General features: G+C 51.4%; 1 protein-coding gene across 2 annotated transcripts; it reads right to left on the bottom strand.

Annotated features, from left to right (window-relative positions):
- Positions 1-1,819: 1,819 nt before the first annotated feature.
- On the bottom strand, positions 1,820-19,281 carry RAMP3 (receptor activity modifying protein 3). 2 transcript variants are annotated; one of them, XM_072965448.1, is made up of 3 exons: positions 19,025-19,281; positions 4,559-4,691; positions 1,820-2,448 (listed from the first exon to the last, which is right to left on the bottom strand). In XM_072965448.1, the coding sequence occupies exons 1-3, from the start codon at positions 19,215-19,217 to the stop codon at positions 2,193-2,195; spliced, it is 582 nt and encodes a 193-aa protein (XP_072821549.1). In that variant the 5' UTR covers positions 19,218-19,281; the 3' UTR covers positions 1,820-2,192. The 2 variants fall into 2 exon arrangements, with proteins under 2 accessions (XP_072821549.1, XP_072821550.1); XM_072965449.1 differs by lacking the exon at positions 19,025-19,281 and adding an exon at positions 13,583-13,685.
- Between the last annotated feature and the right edge of the window lie 97 nt (positions 19,282-19,378).

Below are 19,378 nucleotides of genomic sequence, written 5' to 3'. Positions count from 1 at the left end.
GTGAGGATCGAGGAGGCAAAGAACTGGGTTAGCTGTGCCCTGGTTTGCTAATGAGCACGATGAAAGAAGAGAGGGCCAGGAGGCCAACGGAGCTTGCAAAGGCATGACCAATAAACCACTGGCCAGGATTCAGGCTGGGCAGGGAGGTAGGATGGCCTGGGCGGGAGAGAGACAGCCAGCCAGGGCTGGACGGGGCTGGACTGGGGAGTCGTAGGTCTCAGTGGAGCCGGGAGGTCGCTAAAATTAGCATTTGTAGAAAGTTGTCAGGCAGGCGGGTGCCTGGCCCAAGATTATCAGTTACCGCTCTTGGTAAGGATGGGGTCTTTGGCCAAGAAGGGTCACTCCACGGCTTTCTTCACGCAGGAGAAGCGCGGGGAAACAACACTCTTGGTGCAGCTGTGGGGGCCCGGGTTCTCGGGGAACCCAGGAGGTGAGAACCCCTGAGGAGGCAGAGGCACACACAGCATGTGCTCCAGGGGCCCTCACACCAGGAACAGCCAGGACGAGCCAGGGGGTGGGCTGTATCCACATCGCAGAAGCCTGGCCCCCAAGGCATCATCTGCAAAGACGGCCAACATTTTAAAGGTCTGAGACGATTTGAAAGCCACAAGCGCTCTACCCACCAGATGCCACAGGTCATCTCATTGGGCAGATGTCCTTCTCAGAGATGACCTCAGAGATGACTGGCAGAGGCTCAGGTGGTGGGAAATGCACCAGTCGCCTCGGGGCTGTGTTCAGATCACAGCCTTCCAGCCCTCAGCCAAAGCTGTCTCAAGAACATGCAGGGGACTAAGATTCTGTCCCTACCTGCACCTCTAGGCACCTAAGGGGACCGCCTGCACCACCAGGCAGGAAGGGGAGCAGGGTCTCTGAAGGACACGAAGACCATGCCAGGTTCTCTCCATTTCCACTCGCAGCCATGGCCCCACCTCTGGTCCCCAGCAAGGGTGTGCTGAAGCCATCAGTCCACATCCAAAAGCCTTGCCCGTGGAACCAGAGCACCGACAGGGACCAGCAAGAGGCCTGCGGACAAAACCACGCCTCCACCAGCTGCTTCCAGGCCCCCAGGACCAGGCCCGAGGCAGCCTCAAAATGCAGGCTGGACAGATAGTCTCCCCTCCATCCTACAAGCGCAGTGGGAAGTGCAGAGCTCAGCGAGCTGGATGGACAGGTCCCTCCCACCTGCCCGCAACCCCCTGGTGTGAAGCTCTCCTTGCTGCTCTGAGCATCAGTGTGGAGCAGCAGTCACTCGCTATCTGTAAAATGGGCATGAGGGACTTGCCAGTTCTAAGAGAGCAGGCCGAGTCTGTGCGAATTCCCTGAAATAAAACTGGAAACCCCAGAAGCAGCATGACTCTTTACTCACAGAGAGCACAGACACGGTAAAAAGAGCTGAGCCAGCACAGGACCCCACCCCACGGCCACAGCGGGGGGCCCCGTTAGGGAGGAGGCCCGTGCCCGTCACACAGCAGGCCTCGCACCGTGGCCAGTCCCAACTCCACCCGCCGGTCGTGGCCGTGCACAGCAGGTTTCAGGCTGCGCGTGGCTCCTTGGAGCCCCCAGCCCAACCCTCAGTCTCCCTGGTCCTCTCCAGGTGGGCTCCCCACCAAGAGGAGTCAAGGTCAGCAAAGCAACGACCTAGCAAAGCCCCCTCCCCCACTCGCCCCCGCCACCCCCAGCTAGGCGATAGGAGGCAGACCTTTCCGGAGAGGTGCCAAGGGTGGGGCCAGGGTCTGGGGTGGGGCCAGACTCTGGGGGCGGGGTCTGGGTGGGGCCAGGGTCTGGGGGCGGGGTCAGGGCCTGGGGGTGGGGTCAGGGCCTGGGGGTGGGGTCAGGAATCGGATTGCAGTCAGAGCACGGCCGGGTAAGGTCCAGGCATGGAGTCAGAGCCAAGGCCAGGAGTCAGGGCTGGGATGGGGCCAGGCGTAGAGTCAGTGGGGAGGCGGGATCCGGGTCCGGGTCGGGCCCGGGCTGGGGCCCGTGCTAAGGAATAACCCGGGAACCCCGGAGGCCCCAGCCCAGCCTGGGGCTGCACGGACCAAGCAGCGGCGATTTGTGCCCGGCACACAAGCCCCAGCCCACGGCTGCCCAGGTCGGGTTGGGGGGCAGCCGAAGCAGTGTCCACCGGCTCTCCCAGCTCTGGGGCACTTTCTTCCGTCTCCCCAGGCGCGGCGCCTCCCGCTCCCCGGCCCTCACAGCAGCCGGTCGGTGCGTTTGCTGTGCCACACCACCAGGCCAGTCATGGCGAGGGTCAGCAGGATGGGTACGACAATGAGCGGGATGAGAATTTCATCCGGGGGATCCTCCCAGTGCGGCCTGTCCACCGTGCAGTTGTGGAAGAACCACCTGTGGACGTCGGTGACGAAGCCCTGGGCCAGGTGGTTGGGCCAGTAGCAGCCCACCACCCTGGCTTTCGACTCGGTGCAGTTGGTGAAGCTCTCGTAGTACCTGCGAAGGCAGAGGGCTTGACCGTCAGGCTCCCCCACTCCTTCTCTCTCTGGCCCTGACCGTGGGGAAGCGGGGAGGGCAGTCCTGTTTGGTCCCTTGGTCCCTTTGGTCCCAGCATGGCCCCAGGCCACATGGGAAGAGTACACCCTAATGGTATGACTCTTATTGGGCCTGCTGGAGGGGACACGGTCCATCCCCCTGTCATCCTTGCCCAGAGGATCTCTGACATGGGGACCCCATCCCCGGCACCCTGGCACCTCCTGCCGCTAGGCTCAGCTCTGCTTTCGTCTGCACCTGATCCATCCCTGCAAAGGGCACAACCCTCTTCTACTCCACCTTGCAGGCTACCTCCTCACAAATACTCCATTCCCCATCTGCTCCCCCACCTCCAAGCAGGTGATGTCCTCTGCACAGACCTGGTACCATCTAGTGCAACTCCCAGCCTTCCCATCTTAAAAAAGAGGCAGCAGAATCCAGCAAGGAAACTCTGAGTCCACGAGCTCCCCTTCTATACCTCATGCCCGTGTCTGTAGCTCATACATCATCCCTGCCCTCACCTCGGCCATCCATGCCCCTGACCTGCTCCCTGTAAGGATGTGAACTCCCAGCAGCCAGGTCTGGGCCCGGCCCCTGGGGTCCTGGCACTTCCCAGAGGACACTCTGGGCCTGGCTTCTTTCTCCAAGGCCAAGGGATGTGTGTGGTCACAGCCACTTGGATCTGCAAGGCTCTCACTATCTAGGGTCGCTCTATGGGCTACAAAGGAAGAGGTCTTTCTGAGGCCAAGGGCCAGCTGCCTCCCAGTCAAGTCAACATGCCCTCATTCACCTGGTTGGGAAGCAGGGGGCCCACCTGTGAGCCCAGCCCTGGCCTATCTTGCTTTCAGAAGTCGCCTCTCCCAGCCCCCAGCTGACAGGACGCATGGCATCCCCCGCGCTCGGAGATCTTCTCGTCTGTGTTGATCAAACCTGGAAAGGGCACTCAGTGAACAACCCAGGAAGTGCCACGTCCATCTGGCAGGTGGGCTCTGGACAGCCCTTGAGGCCAGCCAAGGGCCCAGAATTCAGCTCAACAGTCAGCCTCTGGAGGTGGTGGCCTGGGCTGGCAGCCACCATCCAAGATGCTGTAGTGAGAGGGCTGGACAGACACCTGCCAAGGTGCACCAGCTCCATCCACTGCCCACACTTTCTTGCACCTGACAGAGTTGTGCATGCAGAACAGGTGCAGGAGGGAAAAGGGCTCCATCCTCAGCTCCCCACAGAACCGGGGGCTGGGGTGAGGCTGGTGTGAGGCCCTGTGGCTCACCTCCTCCCTCCGGTGCTGTCCTGGGGGGAGTTGCCTGGCCTGAGCCGGAAACAGGAGGGAACTGCTTCCTGCAAGTGCAGGGAAGGCCTGTGTCACCTGAGGAGTGTGGGGCAGACATGTTCCTGACCAGCAACCCAGTATCTGGGCTGGGAAGCGGCCTGGGGCTACCAGGAGGGATGGGTGCCAGGAGGGCCAGGCCTAGCAGATCAACCATGTCATTTCTCACCCTTTTTCCAGGCAGGCAAGGAAGAGCGCAACGAAGCAAGAGAGAGTGGGAATCCATGTCCAGAGCCATGATGTGGCCCCTGGGACGTGTCCAGGCTCTGGGACACCTCACCAGCCATGTCCTCAGGCAAAGCCCCCAAGATCCACCCCTCCCACTCTGCCACCCCAGAGCCCCTAACCTGACACCCCACCCTGCAAAGCCTGCAAGAGTCTGCAAGAGCCCTGTGTTCCAACACTTTCTCCCCCCGAGGCCTCTCAGTGTGCCCAGGGGGGCACTACGACCCAGCCCAGGGCTCAGTGGGGCCGAGGTCAGGCAGATGGAGCTTGCCATGTTCTGTGACTCCGGTCTTCTGTGAATTCTTTCACTGAGGACAGAAGGTCATTGACTCCTTACCCACAACAAGTGAGGGGAGTCGGGGGATGTGAGGCTTGGAAGGGACCTCGGAGCACGGGGAGCACAGATGCCATGAGCAGGCTTGGGACAGACTGTCAGCAGGATACAGACGGGCTGTGGGCAAAGAGTAGGCAGGTCATGGGTGGGCGTGGGCCGGCTGTGGGCAGGGCATGCGCAACAACACTCACATGATGAACTCAGACAGGTTGCACCGCTTCCAGACCTCCACCTTGTGCATCATGTTGGCGAAGGCCTCCCCGCACCAGGGCAGCAACTCCAGCATGCGGGTCTCATTGCAGCCGCCCACTGGGGAACACTCACCTAGAGAGCAGACAGCTGTGAGCACCTCTGGGAAGGCTCAGTTTGCAGGCATGACCCTTGAAGGACTTTGGCTGACGTCCTTCAAGGCCAGCTAGGGTCTTCCTCCCTCACCCTGGCCTCCATGGGACCCAAGGAGGTTGAAGCCAGTGCAGAAAGGGGGACCCACATGGAGGTACCACCAAGACAGGACCCCCAATAGGGCAGATGAAGAAGACAAGGAGAGGGTGGCACTCAGAGAGACACGAGTCCTGGGGGCGGAGAGGCTGAGGGCAGATGGGTTCCAGCATGGGTGGGGGTGAGGAGCAGCAGCCACCACTGCAAGTCGATGGCAAGGACACCTGGAGCATGTCTCAAGATGGATTCTGAGAGTCTGATGACAGTCCCAGGCCTTGGGGCAGCCCCTTGGTGGTGAGAACCACCCACGTTGTCAAAGTCATTCCTTCAGGCTCTGGGAGGCTGGGGGCTGAGGGATGCAGGGACCTGTGGTCCAACAACAGAGACCTGTCCTTTGGACATTTTGGGGTCTGATGGGGCTCCTGCACCAGGATTTTTTCTTCATCCCTTCCGACCTCTACCCCCAAAACTTTTCATCCCCTCCACCCCCAGGGAACACCCTCCTTCCACCGGGAATACCCACCTGTCTGACCTTCAGAACCTGTCCACTCATCCACCCCAGGCACCCAATTTCCATGGGTTGGGTCCCCCCCTTGGCCCCTCATGACCCCTAGCTTTGGTTCCCACCCTATAGTCAAGAAAATACTCTGCTGTGAGTGTCCTGGTGTGTGACTGCATACATATGTGTGTATTTCTAGGTGAACACTGCCCTGCCATGTGTGTCTTACTATGTGTGTGTGCATTGTGTACATGCCACTGTGTGTTGTGTGTGTATGTATATCTGCCCTGCCATGCGTATCCTGGTATGTGTGTGTGTGTGTATGTATATATATGTGTGTGTGTGTGTATATATATATATATACACACACACACACATACTGCCCTGCCGTGTGTATCCTATGTGTGTATGTGTGTATATGTATGTCTATGTGGGGATGTGTGTGTGTTGTATGTGTATTTGTATGTGTGTGTCTATGTGTACACTGCCCTATTGTGTGTAGCCGGGTGTATGTGTGTTTATGTGGGACTCACTCATCACAATTTTACAACTTACAATAGAGCTACAATAATGAAGGCAGTGTAGTACTGGTATAAGGACAGACATATAGATCAATAGAATAAACAGTATTTTTAAGGGGGTGGCTCAGTGGTAGAGTGAGTGCTTAGCATGCACAAGGTCCTGAGTTCAATCCCCAGTATTGCCATTAAAAATAATAAAATAAATAAATAAATGAAGAAATATAATTGCCTCCCCCACCGAAAAAGGAAAAAAAGTAATGAAAAAAAGTCTTTTCAACAAATGGTGCTGGGAACAACTATATATACACATGCAAAAGAATAAAGTTAGACCCTTTCCTCACACCATACACAACAATTAACTCAAAGCATATAATAGATCTAAATGTAAGAGCTAAACTATAAAATTCTAAGAATAAAATATCGGAGAAAGTCTGTGTCCCTGTATAAGACAAAGCCTTCTTCAATATGACACCAAAAGCACAAGCAACAAAAGAAAAATAGATCAACTGGACTATATCAAATTTTTAAACTTTTTAAAATTGAAGTACAGTTACAATGTGTCCATTTCTGGGGTACAGCACGTTTAAACTTTTGTGCTTCAAAAGATGCCATCAAGAGAGTGAAAAGGCAACGTACAGAATGAAAGAAAATGTAAGAAAATCATTTTTCTAATAAGGGATTTGTATCTAGAATATATAAAGAACTCTTATGACTCTATAAAAAAAGAGCAATGACCCATTTAAAAATAGGCAAAGGATCTGAATAGATATTTCTCCAAAAATGTACACAAATGGCCAGTAAGTGCATGAGAAGACAATCAACATCATTTGTCATCAGGGAAATGCAGGTCAAAACTACAGTCAGGTATCACTTCACACCCAGCAAGATGGCTGTAAACAAAGCGATAATAACAATTGTTGGTGAAGATGGGGAGAAATTTGAACCCTTCTGCCCATTTTTGGATTGCGTTGTTTGTTTTTTTATTGTTAAGTTGTATGATCTGTTCATATATTTTGGAAATTAAGCCCTTGTCAGTTGCATCTTTTGCAAATATTTCTCCCATTCCATAAGTTGTCTTTTTGTTTGCTTATGGTTTCCTTTGCTGTGCAAAAGCTTATAGGTTTAATTAGGTCCCATTTGTTTATTTTTGCTTTTATTTCTATTGCCTTGTGAACTGACTATACTTCAATAAATCGATAAAAATTTGAAAATTTAAAAATTTTAAAAATTTTAAAATTTAAAAAAAAGAATTTTTACAGCTGCATTACCCATAATAGCCAAAGGTAGAAACAACCCAAATGTCCACCAAGTGATGGATGGATAAACAAGCATGGTATATCCTTACAACAGAGTATTATTTTTCCATAAAAGAATGATGTACTGACACGTTTCAACATGGATAAACCTTGAAATATCATGTTAAGTGAAAGATGTCAGTCACAAAATGTCACTGATTGTTTAATGTCACACATTTAATAAAATCTGCAGAATAGCCAAATTTAGAGAGGCAGAGTACAGATTAGGAGTTGCTTAAGGCTAAGGAGGATAGTGGAAGAGCACATGACTGCTAATGAGTACAGGATTTATTTCAGGGTGATGAAAATGTTCTCAAACTAACTGTGGTGATGGCTGCAAAACTCTGAATATACTAAAAAATGCTGAACTGTATACTTTAAATGGGTGAATGTGCAGTATGTTAGTTATATGTCAAAAAGCTTTATTAAAAAACGGTTTCAAACATTCAAAAGCTGAAAGAAGGTATCACCAGCAGACTCAAACTTCAAGTAATATTTAAGAATATCCTTCAGGGACAAGGGAAATAACATCAGAAGTCAATACTGACCTTAACAAGCGAACGGAGAGCACCAGAAATTGTAACTATATGAGTAAATATATAAGATTTGTTTCTCAATATTTAAATCTCTTTAAAAGATAACTGGCTGTGAAAACAAAGCAATCATGTATCATGGATGTACAACGTAGGTTTAAATAAAATGTATGACAGCGATAACTTACAAGTCAGAAATGGAAGTTTACCTCCTTTTGTCGTCTTATGAGAGGAAAAAAAACTAAAGATATTTGGTTTTATTAGACACACATCTTGTACCACTTTAAACAGAGAAATTATGCTGTAAAAATTTTGTGCTTTTACTATTTACAATAACCAAGACATGGAAACAATCTAAATGTCCATTGACAGATGAATGGATAAAGAAGATGTGGGGTGTGTGTGTGTGTGTGTCTGTATGTATATATATATATATATATATATATATATATATATATATATAATGGAATATTACTTGGCCATAAAAAAGAATGAAATAATGCCATTTGCAGTAACATGGATGGACTTAGAGATTATCATATTAAGTGAAGTAAGTCAGACAGAGAAAGACTAATATCATATGATATCACTTATATGTGGAAACTAAAAAAATTTTAAAGACACAAATTTTATTTACAAACCAGAAATAGATTCACAGACATAGGAAACTGTGGTTACCAGAGGGGAAAGGTGGGAGGGATAGATTAGGAGTTTGGGATTAACATATACACATTACTATATATAAAATAGATAAACAATAAGGATAGTATAGCACAGGGAACTATATTCAATTTCTTCTAATGAGCTGTAATGGAAAAGAATCAGAAAATGTAGGTATATATATATATGTATGTATATACATAAATAAATCACTTTGTTGTACACATGAAACTAACATTGTGAATTGACTACATTCCAATTAAAAAAAATAAGAATTGTTTAATGTATGCTTTTAGAGGTTATAGAACATGTTCATAAGTTTACCAATCAGAAAACGCTGGTATAACAAAAAAAAAAATTCAGTTACTTGCTTCTTGGATTTCACTACAGATTAAAGTTTTTAAGGGTTCAAAATTTAATAAATATGCAATTATAACTACTAAAAGCAATAAGGGAAACTTTTCAGTATGTAAAGAAAATAGGCTCTGTGTTGTTAGTGAGAGAAGGTATAAAGTATGAAGATATTTTTATTAAATGAAAAAAGAAAACGGGGGGAGGGTATAGCTCAGTGGTAGCGTGATAGTGTGCTTAGCATGCATGAGGTCCTGGGTTCAATCCCCAGTACCTCCATTAATCAATCAATCAATCAATCAACATGGATGAGCCTGGAGAATGTCATTCTAAGTGAAGTAACCCAGAAGGAGAAAGAAAAATACCATATCAGATTGCTCATATGTGGAATCTAAAAAACAAAAACAAAAATAAACAAACTAACTAACAAACAAAGCATAAATACAGGACAGAAATAGACTCATAGACATAGAATACAGACTTGTGGTTGCCAGCGGGGCGGAGGGTGGGAAGGGATAGACTGGGATTTCAAAATTGCAGAATAGATAAACAAGATTATACCGTATAGCACAGGGAATCACAGGGGAAAAAATGTGATAATGAGTGTGCATATGTCCATGTATGACTGAAAAACTGTGCTGAACACTAGAATTTGACACAACACTGTAAAATGATTATAAATCAATAAAAAATGTTTTTAAAAAATCAATTTAAAAGAAAAAAGGAAAATAATTTTGTCCTAGAGCTATTTATTTCTAGATGGGGAAAAAAAAATAAAGACAAACATATGGATACTGAAAGTTGAAGAAGGTTTGTGGGAAAGGAAACTGAAGAAAAGAGTTTTATGCATGCTCAGGACTGATAAAGATTCAATTGAACTTAATTTAAAAAATGAATTTTGTTATTAAAAGTAAACTAATACAAGACTGGAGTTTGGTTTTTCTTGCCCTGTTAAGAGATCAAAGTTTTCCTGGAATATTGAGCTGCTTTTGATAACAGATTATAAATTTCTTTCTCTAGCTAACTCTGAGTTTTCCAAAGGGCCCCTGAGGCATCTCAGAAAGAAATAAAAAGCTAATTAAGACTATTTGGTTTATTAAGCTACATGGGAAACATTATATGAAAAAATTTCTCTAGTAAAGTTGTCACAGAGGCTAAGTACTCAGGACATGTATTGTTGCTGGCTTTAAGACTACTGCTTAAAGCACATGCGTACAATGTTTGTATGACAATTTGATGTAATTGAAAAAGATGTGTAACTGACCTATAAAATGTTTCCCTGAAACCGTATCTCTGTACTTGTTTGCTACGGCTGGTTAGTTTTCCCTCAACGTGGATAGCTAGGCAAACACATAAACAAAAAGGAAATCCAGCACGAAGGGACATGATGGATCCAGGGCAGGCAGCAACCACCACTTTTTAAAATGTTTTTGTTTTTGTTTTTTGAGGGGGAGGTAATTAGGTTTATTTATTTTTAGAGGAGGTACTACTGGGGATTGAACCCAGGACCTGATGCATGCTAAGCAAAAGCTCTACCACTGAGCTATAACTTACCCTCTAGGCAGCAACTACCACTGAGGGATAAATATTTTGATCATCAGTTCTTTCTACTGAAAGATTTACAATCAAAGGGGGAAATGATAGAAGAAAATTTTCACATATTAAGGTATGGGGGAAAACAGACTTTTTTCAAAAAGTTTATTCTGTACAGCACAGGGAACTATGTTCAATATCTTGTAATAACCCTTAATGAAAAAAATATAAAAATGAATACATGTACGTATATGCATGACTGGGACACTGTGCTGCACACCAGAAATCGACACATTGTAATTGACTGTACTTCAGTTAAAAAAAAAAGGTATCTGGTTTACACGTGATTTAATCTGAACATCAGGCTAGCCAACACAGCCTGTTTGTGGCCTATTAAACATACATTGTAAATCTGCTTTAACCATTAAGGGAAAAAATACATTTGGAAAATAGTTCAAAGATGCATTTTGATTAGTGTCTTCACTGTCATATGTCTACTAATTTTCCAATATTTGTCCTAGGACAAAACAGTCAAAGAGAGAAGTAGTGTTTTCATAATACAAAATATTGATGCTCAGCTTGGAACGTGGGACTATTTCTGACTCTCTGTCAATTCCCCGAAATGAGGCAGGAAGTAATCAGAGCGATTATCGCCCACACTCCCTCAAAGAATTAGAAAAAGTTCAAACAAAAATGGAACTAAGACCGAGTTCCTCCGCCAAGTTTATGATTAATGTCTCTATCCAAAACTCTATTCCCTTTCAGGTTTTGCCCCTGTTCCTCCTCAGGACTGAGGAGTATCAAAGAAAAGAAGGGACTGAAACCAAGCAGGACCCTGCGGGACCCTCCCAGGTACAAAAGTCCTTCCGTGTCCCCGTTTCTTGTTTGTACGAAAAGGCTTTAGTCTCCTAGGGCTCGTCCCTGAGTCACAAAAGCCTGGATCAAGAATTAATGATTGAGGATGGGAGGATACAGCTACCTAAGCCCCTCCTCCGAAAAAAGAATCAATAATTGAAAGGCTGTAGACATGTAGTGACAAAAATAGCAGTTAGGCCTAGAGAAAGGAAACAATTTTAACAGCAAATCAGCCACATAGCAGTCACCGACTCTAGTTCCTCCAGTTAAGTGTCTGATGAATATTCCTGAGCGTGGCAGATACTTAAAACCACCACCAGAGGGGAAAAGCTAATTGCATGATGAGCCGTGACAAACACTGCCCCATCTTGAGCAGTGCTTTTCTGCACATAGCTAGCCCCCACCTGCACATCCTTGAAGCTTTCCTTTAAAAGCTCTTGCCCTCTGCTTGGCAACTCCGAGGTTTTAGGGATGGCTGTCTGCCATCTTCCTAGGTTGCTGGCTTCCAAAGTAAAGCACCTTTCTCTTTCCACCAACCTTTGCCTCTGGCACATTGACTTTTTGTGGGGGAGGGGTAGGTAATTAGGTTTGTTTGTCTGTGATGCAGGTACCCGGGATTGAACCCAGGACCTCGTGCATGCTAGGCATGCACTCTACCACTGAGCTATACCCTCCCCCGCCCCTACTCCTCAGCAACTGCTTCTAAGTTAAGGTTTGCAACTGTCAAAGAAGCACCTTCTCTGATGGGCCCTTCAGAGCCAGTGCTTGATGGGCCCCTACGGTCAACAGGAACCAGCCCCTTGGCCCTGGGTAGCCAAGCCCCCCCCCCACCCCCCACCCCCCAGTTTGCACAGCCCAGAGGCAGCTTAGGAGCGGCAGGGGATTAGGATCCAGAGCACAGCCAGCCAGCAGCTCTGGGACCCTCCTTCAAAACAAAGCAGCGGCCAGGGCTGATGTGGCCCCCATCCCACCATCCCACAACACAGCGTGTGACCACGAGCAGGTCTGCCTCTCCCTCCATCACCCTCACTCAGTCGGAAGCCAGTTCCTGAGGTCCTCACTCCAACCAGGCCAGCACTGGGCTGTGTCTGCTGAGAGGCTGGCCTGGCTTCACCCTGGCTGGGGACCCTGAGCCCATGCTCCATGGGAGGGGGACATGGGGACCAACGAGGCAAGACGAGGCCTCCAGAATGGTGCTGACATGAGCCCAGGATAATAAATGCAGAAGATTTCTGCACAGGGTCTGCCTTTGGTCCTTCTCAATTCCATGCTGTAGGATTTTCTAATAATGAATCGAAGGATTCCTCTTCTGTTACAGGGACTAAAACCTCCATCCAAAGGCTTTGCATTTGAAGCTTGCTAAAATCCTGCATCCATGTGTTCCTGATCTCTGGAAGCCACCGATCGCCCTTTCCCTTCAACGCAAAAATCCACCTAACCCTAGGGCTCTAACCCTGGAACATGAAATGAAATCACTTTCTCCACCCCACACATCTCCAATGGAAGGGTAACCTGGAGTTCAAGATGCCACTGGGCCAATACAGCCTTTTTCAAATTCCAGATCATCAAAGTTGACAGTGATATTGCTAACAAGCCAAATTGTACATCTTACAGCCAGGGAGACTGAGGCCAGTGAGGGCAAGGGAGCATCCCAAAGGACCCAAGGGACAGTGGCTCCCATAGACAGGGCCTGAGACCCCTGGTCCCTAAGCCAGGCCCTGAGCCTTCTGACCCCCAGGCCAGGCAGACTCTGGTCTGCAAATCCCAGCCTCAGCCACTCTCTCCCACGAAGTCCTCGCGAAACATGCATACCCTATTACTTCAATGATTTCTTTAGAACGATTTTTCAAAACAAGCTTTTCATTCAATCCATTCCATTTGGGAGCAATGTACTTTTCCTGGAGTTATGTTTTTTTGCTGGAGAAGGGCTCCGGGAGGGGAAGCCTCAGAAAGCCGCCCCCTGCCCCCTCCAGCCACTCCCCCCAGAGACACGCACACACACTCAGACGAAAGGACTGTCCAGGGCTGTCCTGAGGGGACAGGCACAGCCGGCAAGGTCCAGCCCTCCCGGTTCTGGATTCCTCTCATCCACACCCCTAGGCGTGTGCACTCATGAGCCCCGGGACGGGGAGCTCACTACCTCACAGGGAGGAGGGAGATGGACATGCCCGCTTCCACTCGCTCGCGCTGGCATGGTGCCACCAGCCCCAGGGCAGCAAGGCCGGGGACATCAAGGCCGCGGACATCGCAGCTGGGAGGAGCAGGCCCGGGTCGAGCCCGCTGGCGATGCAGAGCCCGCAGGAGACCGCACTCCTTCCTTCCCAGCCTGGTCGGTCGCGGTTCACTCGGGGGGAGCCTGGGGACCGCGGTGGGATCACCCCTCGCCCGTGCGGAGCGCGCCGCGCCGGGCGCGCCCAGGTCCGGGCAGGGGCGGAGGTGCAGCCTGGTATGCGAAGCCGAAGGCGAAGGCCGCGCAGGTCCTCGTGGAGGAGCCTGGGGCGCCCCGGTGCCGGACCCGGCGTCCCCTTACCGCAGAGCAGCAGCAGCGGCAGCAGCAGCGGCGGCGGCGTGAGAAGATGCGGGCGCCGCCGCGCTCTTGCCTCCATGGCCCTCTGGCTGCGGCGCGCGGGCCAGCTGCGTCCCTGCGGGGGCAGCCGGGGGCGCCCGGGGGCGGGGCTCTGGGGGGATGGGGCCTGGGAGAGCCCGCCCCCAGGAGGTGCCCCCTCCCCGGACGCGCCTGCCCTCCCCCACCCCCCGGTACCCACCCTCAGGTCGTGCCCCCTCAGGACGCTCTCTCCCTCAGGATGCTTTCTTTCCCAGGACGCCCCCACCCCTGGAACGCGCCCCCCTCCCAGGACGCATCCTATCCCCCCAGGATATACCCTCCCCCACCTGATGGTCCTTCCCCCGGGGCGCATCCCTCCCCAGCGCAAGTCGCCTTCCTCCCGCTGCGTGGGTGCGGTCGCAGCATGTGCGCTCCTGGGAGGCTCGGGGTCCAGCTGGGCTGGTGACAGGCGGGCTGGGGGCGGGGGAAGCCGGTAGGGTGAGGGTGGGGGCAGCCTGGCACGGAGTGGGCGGGGGTCCAGCACCCACCCTCACCGCAGCCCGCAGAAGCGCTCTTTGGAGCGGGCCGCCCAGAGATTGGAAGGTGTCTGGAGAAGGAGTGCTGTGCGGCTAGATGCCATGAAAGACACGGAGAGGGTGAGGGGCTGAGGGGAGAGGTCGCCGAGTGAGAGCGTCTCTGGGTGCCAGTGCAGGGAGGAGCCCCAGGGTGAAGGGCGGTTGATTGCAGAGTTCTTATTGGCCCCAGGCCCCCAGGATCCCTCCTGTGGGCTTTCTTGTGCAAGGAGTCTTTGCACCTTTACACCTCTCTGAAACAGAGGGTGCTGGGGGCATACACACGTGCACAAACCTACACACACACATACCCCTGCCCATGGCTAGAACTGGGTCCTCAGGCACTTGTCCCTGCCCTATGATCTCTGGAGGCCTCGGGGACAAAATAAGGGCCAGGAGAGTGGCTGGGTGCCCCTGAGAACCTGACCTGGAGGAGTGTCATGGGCTCCGAGGAGAGGGAAGGAGGGACTGAGGACTCTCCAGTCATCATAGGTCACTTAGCCTGGTTTGGTAACCTCTGTCACCCTCTACCCTTAGCACCGCCCCTGGCCCCAGTGGATACCCGGTCACATTGTCACTGGTGGGGACCCCTCTGCCCTTTGTTGCCCGCAGTCCACCCCTGGGCGCAGTGCTGGTCTGAGGGCTCAAGGGGTGGGTACAGGATTGATTGCTGTCAGCCTGGGCCCATCCCAAGTCAGAGATACAGAGCAAGGAGGATCCCCACCGGGACAAGGTCTTGGCCTCTCTGAGTGGTGGGAGGTGGGTAATAACCCCACCCCAAAGGCCAGGTGCTGCGGGAGGATCCTAGTGCAGGCATCGCACAAGAGCGACATTGCATGAGCTAAACTGACCTTTGCTGCATTAGGAAGCCCACTTAATGAGGGATCCAAGCTTTCTGTGCTTTTTCTAATTACAACTAGAATTATTTCAAGGGAGACTTAAAGCTAATTAAAATGACCAGCCTTCCTGCCTGCCTTCTGCCCAAGGTAGTGGAGAGCACAGATAGAGGGGAGACCCAGAACCTCCTGTGTCCCACGCCTTCCACACGGGCAGCAGGGGCTGCAGACTCCGCTCGGTGCTACCTGCCAGCTGTCCCCTCTCAGATACCCTGCACCAACAGAGACAAACAAAGAGCACCGTCCAGGTGTCCACCAGTGGTGTCCCAGGAGGCTTCAGACTCACGGGGGCCTACACCACTCCAGGGGAGAGGCTGGACCAGACCCCACAGGTGATTGCACACAGCTAGCAGGCTGGAACAGGAGGATGGGTCATCACATGGGGGGCAGGCCAGACAGCATCCTGAAGCTACCCCAGCCTGGAACTGTGGTTCTGCACTGGGAGGCAGGGTGCTGGTGAAACTGCTCCCCTGTCCAGATGCTCTCCCCTCCCCGATCCTGGCTCTGCTGTCCATCCTGCGGACTCCGGTCCCTGCACCCCACCTCCACGGAGTTCCTCCATGTCCCGTGGCAAACTCCCAGGGCCTGCAGACTGGGAGCCATTAGAGGGAGTCCCTGAGAGGCAGGGCCCTGACTCCTGTTCCCTGTGCCCTGTGCCGCAGCCCCCACAGAGCAGGAGACGGCTGGTGCAGGTGGGTTTCACGCAGATAGTGAGAAGAGGGTTAGGAGAGGCTCAGAGGGGCCTTTTGTTTTATTATTGAAGTATAGTCAGTTACAATGTGTCAATTTCTGGCGTACAGCATAATATTTCAGTCATATATATATATATATATATATATACATTTTCATATTCTTTTTCATTATAGGTTACAAAAAGATACTCAATAATACTCAATATAGTTCCCTGTGCTACACAGAAGAAATTTGTTGTTTATCTATATTATGTTTAGTAGTTAATAGTTGCATATCTCAAGCTCTCAATTTACCCTTCCCACCCCCTTTCCCCCGGTAACCGTAAGTTTGTTTACTATGTCTGCAAGTCTGTTTCTGTTTTGTTTTGGTTTTGGTGGAGGGAGATAATCAGGTTTTATTTATTTATTTATTCTTAGAGGAGGTACTGGGGGATAGAACCCAGGACCTCATGGATGCTAAGCATTGTGCTCTACCCTCCCTCCTATTTCTGTTTTGTTGGTGAGTTCATTAGTTCTTTTTCCTTTTTTTAGATTCCACATATGAATGATATCATATGGTACTTTTCTTTCTCTTTCTGGTTTACTTCACTTAGAATGACGATGTCCAGATCCATCCATGTTGCTACAAGTGGCATTATTTTTTATGGCTGAGTAGTATTCCATTGTGTAAATATACCAGAGCAGCTTCTTTGTCCAGTCCCTAGAGGGCCTTTCTGATGTGGCCTCGCCCTGCTGCTCCTGCCCTTCTGCCTCCCCTCACTTCATCCTGTCCTGGTACCTGCTGGGCACACTGGACCCCCCCTGTGCAGAGCTGTCTCCCCAGCTGCGAGCTCACCCCCTTCTCTTTTCTCCAGAGAGGTGGGTCAAAGGTCAACAGAGACTCCTCCCCCCTTAAATCCAAGCTGGCATTAGGGGTCGCTGTAGCCGCTAGATTGCATTAGGAAGGACAATCTGGGAACTCCAGGGCCAGGACTTAAGAGATAGGCAGTTCTGGCTCTTCGCTGTGCGGAGCTGCTGCTTCTTGGACAAGGAGCAGCCATGTGGGCTGCCCTGGGATGGGAGCTCATCTCAGCATTCCAGCTGCACCGAGGTCCTGGATGATTTGGAGTCCGTGACCGCCAGATACTGAGGAACGACACGTGTTTGCTGGTCTGGGTGCACGAGTGTGAGAGTGTGGCACTCCCAGGCAGACAGGAGGGGCTGTCCCTGCAGAAGGATGGGCTTGAGAGAGGAAGGTGAGGGGGCGGGGGCTGGGTAAGGGGACACCCTGGACAGGTGGGTTAGGGTCAGTGCTCATGACAGTGGGTGCTGGCCCGCTCAGGGACTGCTCAAGGACAATGCTGTTCGATCCACAATCAATCTGCCCTTAAAAGGGGGAGAGACTGTAGCCTGGCTCCCTCCAGGGATGGAAGGTCCCACTCACAAGACAGCCAACTTCTTCGGGTCACGCTGACGTGGAGTCCCAAGGAGGTCTGGGAGGCCAGCAGCAACCCTCGGGTCTCGGGGCAGAGAGGACAGGACAGGCTTAGGGACAGAACTGTAGTCTGCCTCCTTCCCTGAGCTCACCAGCTTCGCTCTCAGAAGAGCCAGTCACCCCTCCCTAGAGCCATCTCCTCCCCAGAGAGAGGACTTCACCCCTGCCTGGTACCCAGCTCTTCCGCCTGGCCCTCCACCTCTGTCCTCTGGCCCCTCCCAGTGGCAATCAGGAGTCATTTCTGCTGAGCCACAGGCCATGCTCCAGAAATGCCCTCTGTCTGCTCCTCTTTCTTGTCTGGCACTTCTCCTCCACCTCAGCCCCATCACCTTGGCCCCAAACAGTGCAGGGCTCAGCCCAGGCGATCAGTGGGCATCTGAGGAAGGGCATCACTCTAGCTCCTACCTGGGGCCATCTCCACCTTTCAAGGTGGTGTCCCTGCATCCAAGCCCTGCAATTGGCAAGCACAGAATCCAACAGGAGACCCTTAGAGCCAGGACCCCACCTGTGGGTCACCTTACCATCCCTTCTCCTGTTTCCCTGATTCCCCAGTTGCCCTCCATTCAGCCCACACACCTTTGAGAACAGGTCCAATCAGCTTTCATAGGAATCCACCCCAAACCCCCAAAATTTCCCTTAGAAATGACAAATCTGGAATCGGCTCCTCCCTTAGACACTCCTAGGCCTGGCTCCCTACTTTCATAGTGGCCCAGATCAGCAGCTCTGATCCAGGATTCAGACCAGGAGTGTGTGGAAGATGCACAGACTTAGGTCCAACCAAGCTCCATATGTCCTAAACACAAGACTCTCAAGGAGTCTCAAGTTTTCCGTCGGTAGCTGGAGAGAAGAACTGCCTGGCCTCGTTGTCAGGTCAGAGGTGAGGACTGAGGCCAAAGGAGCCTCTCTGGGCTGAGATCAATGAGCACAGGAGGATGGATGTGGAGATGGTGGAGGCGGAGATGGTGGAGGTACAGATGGTGGAGGTGGAGATGGTGGAGGTGAGGCGGAGATGGTGGAGGTGAAGGTAGAGATGGTGGAGATGGTGGAGATGAAGGTGGAGCTGATGGAGGTGATGTTGGATATGGTGGAGGTGAAGGTGGAGATGGTGGAAGTGGAACTGAAGGCAGAAGTGGAGCTGGTGGAGGTGAAGGTGGAGATAGCGAGGTGGAAGTGAAGGCAGAGGTGGAGCTGAGAAGGACCTGGATGGCTGAAGCAAGCCCAAAGTAGCTATGATGCCTGGGGGCTTCATCTGGCTCCCTCCTTACCGCCCTGCCACCCTGAGCAGGCAGCTTCCACACTGAGAAGGCAAGGCCATCAGATCCCACCTTCCCTAGTGGGCCTGAAGGCAACTCCCTGAGGGTTTTCTCCGCACCCCTGCCTGGCCACAGGCCCCCAGATGGGAGAATAGCTGATGTGCTGATTGAGGAGGGCCCTCTGCAGACTTCTGGGACCCACGCCAGGTCCTCTGGGAAACACAGGCACTGGATGAGCATGAGATCCCCAGGGTAAGACGGGCACCTCCCCTGTGGCTCACAGTGGGCCCAGGCCCCTGGAATAAGCTGAGCCCTCAAAGGTGAGCCCGCGTGGTCTTGCTCCCCCGCGAGTGACCTGGCAGCTGGCGCCACCCAGAGATCAGCTCAAAGCGGGTCATGGGGTGGGGAGACCCCTGCCCTGAAGGGAAGGGGCAGAGCCCTCAGATCCCACAAGGGCTGCTCCCTGTCTATTACTGCCAGACCCCAAGGTCTGAGACCCCCAGAGAGGAAGCAGCTCCCCCTGCACTTGTGTTTTCTCACCTGTGACATCAAGACGCCGACATATGATGTATCCAGGGAGCACCTGGCCCCTGACGCACTCCTCCCGAGGGCGCCCGCCCCCGGCTGGAGTCCGCTGACCAGGCATCCGTCCGCAGAGCTGTGGTCTGGTGTTCCTCCATAGACCACCCCCATCTCCGTTCACAATTCTCTGTATCGGACTTTCCTGGGCCATTTACTGTGTGGCTTCCCTCTCCTGATCCAGCCCTGACTAAGTATTATCATGATACATATTCAGTAATTTTTCCTACTTGTAAAGATTTGAAAAGAAGTTTCCCTTGACAATAAAGGAGCCTCTTCTCTAAGTGGTGGGCGTGTGAGCAAACGAGATCAGAG

The sequence above is a fragment of the Vicugna pacos genome, chromosome 7 (assembly GCF_048564905.1).
Source record: "Vicugna pacos chromosome 7, VicPac4, whole genome shotgun sequence".
In the NCBI taxonomy this organism is placed as follows: Eukaryota; Metazoa; Chordata; class Mammalia; order Artiodactyla; family Camelidae; genus Vicugna; species Vicugna pacos.
Note: the sequence above shows the minus strand (reverse complement) of the source record. Positions and strands in the feature narration are given on the sequence as shown.

Bases quoted from the DNA above. Each gene is read 5' to 3' on its own strand.
- RAMP3 (XM_072965448.1), bottom strand. From the start codon at position 19,217: ATGGCCCAGGAAAGTCCGATACAGAGAATTGTGAACGGAGATGGGGGT. The intron at 4,692-19,024 runs GTGAGAAAACAC...TCTGCTCTCTAG, and splicing joins TCGGCGTCTTGATGTCACAG to GTGAGTGTTCCCCAGTGGGC. The intron at 2,449-4,558 runs GTGAGTGTTGTT...CTGCCTTCGCAG, and splicing joins AACCTGTCTGAGTTCATCAT to GTACTACGAGAGCTTCACCA.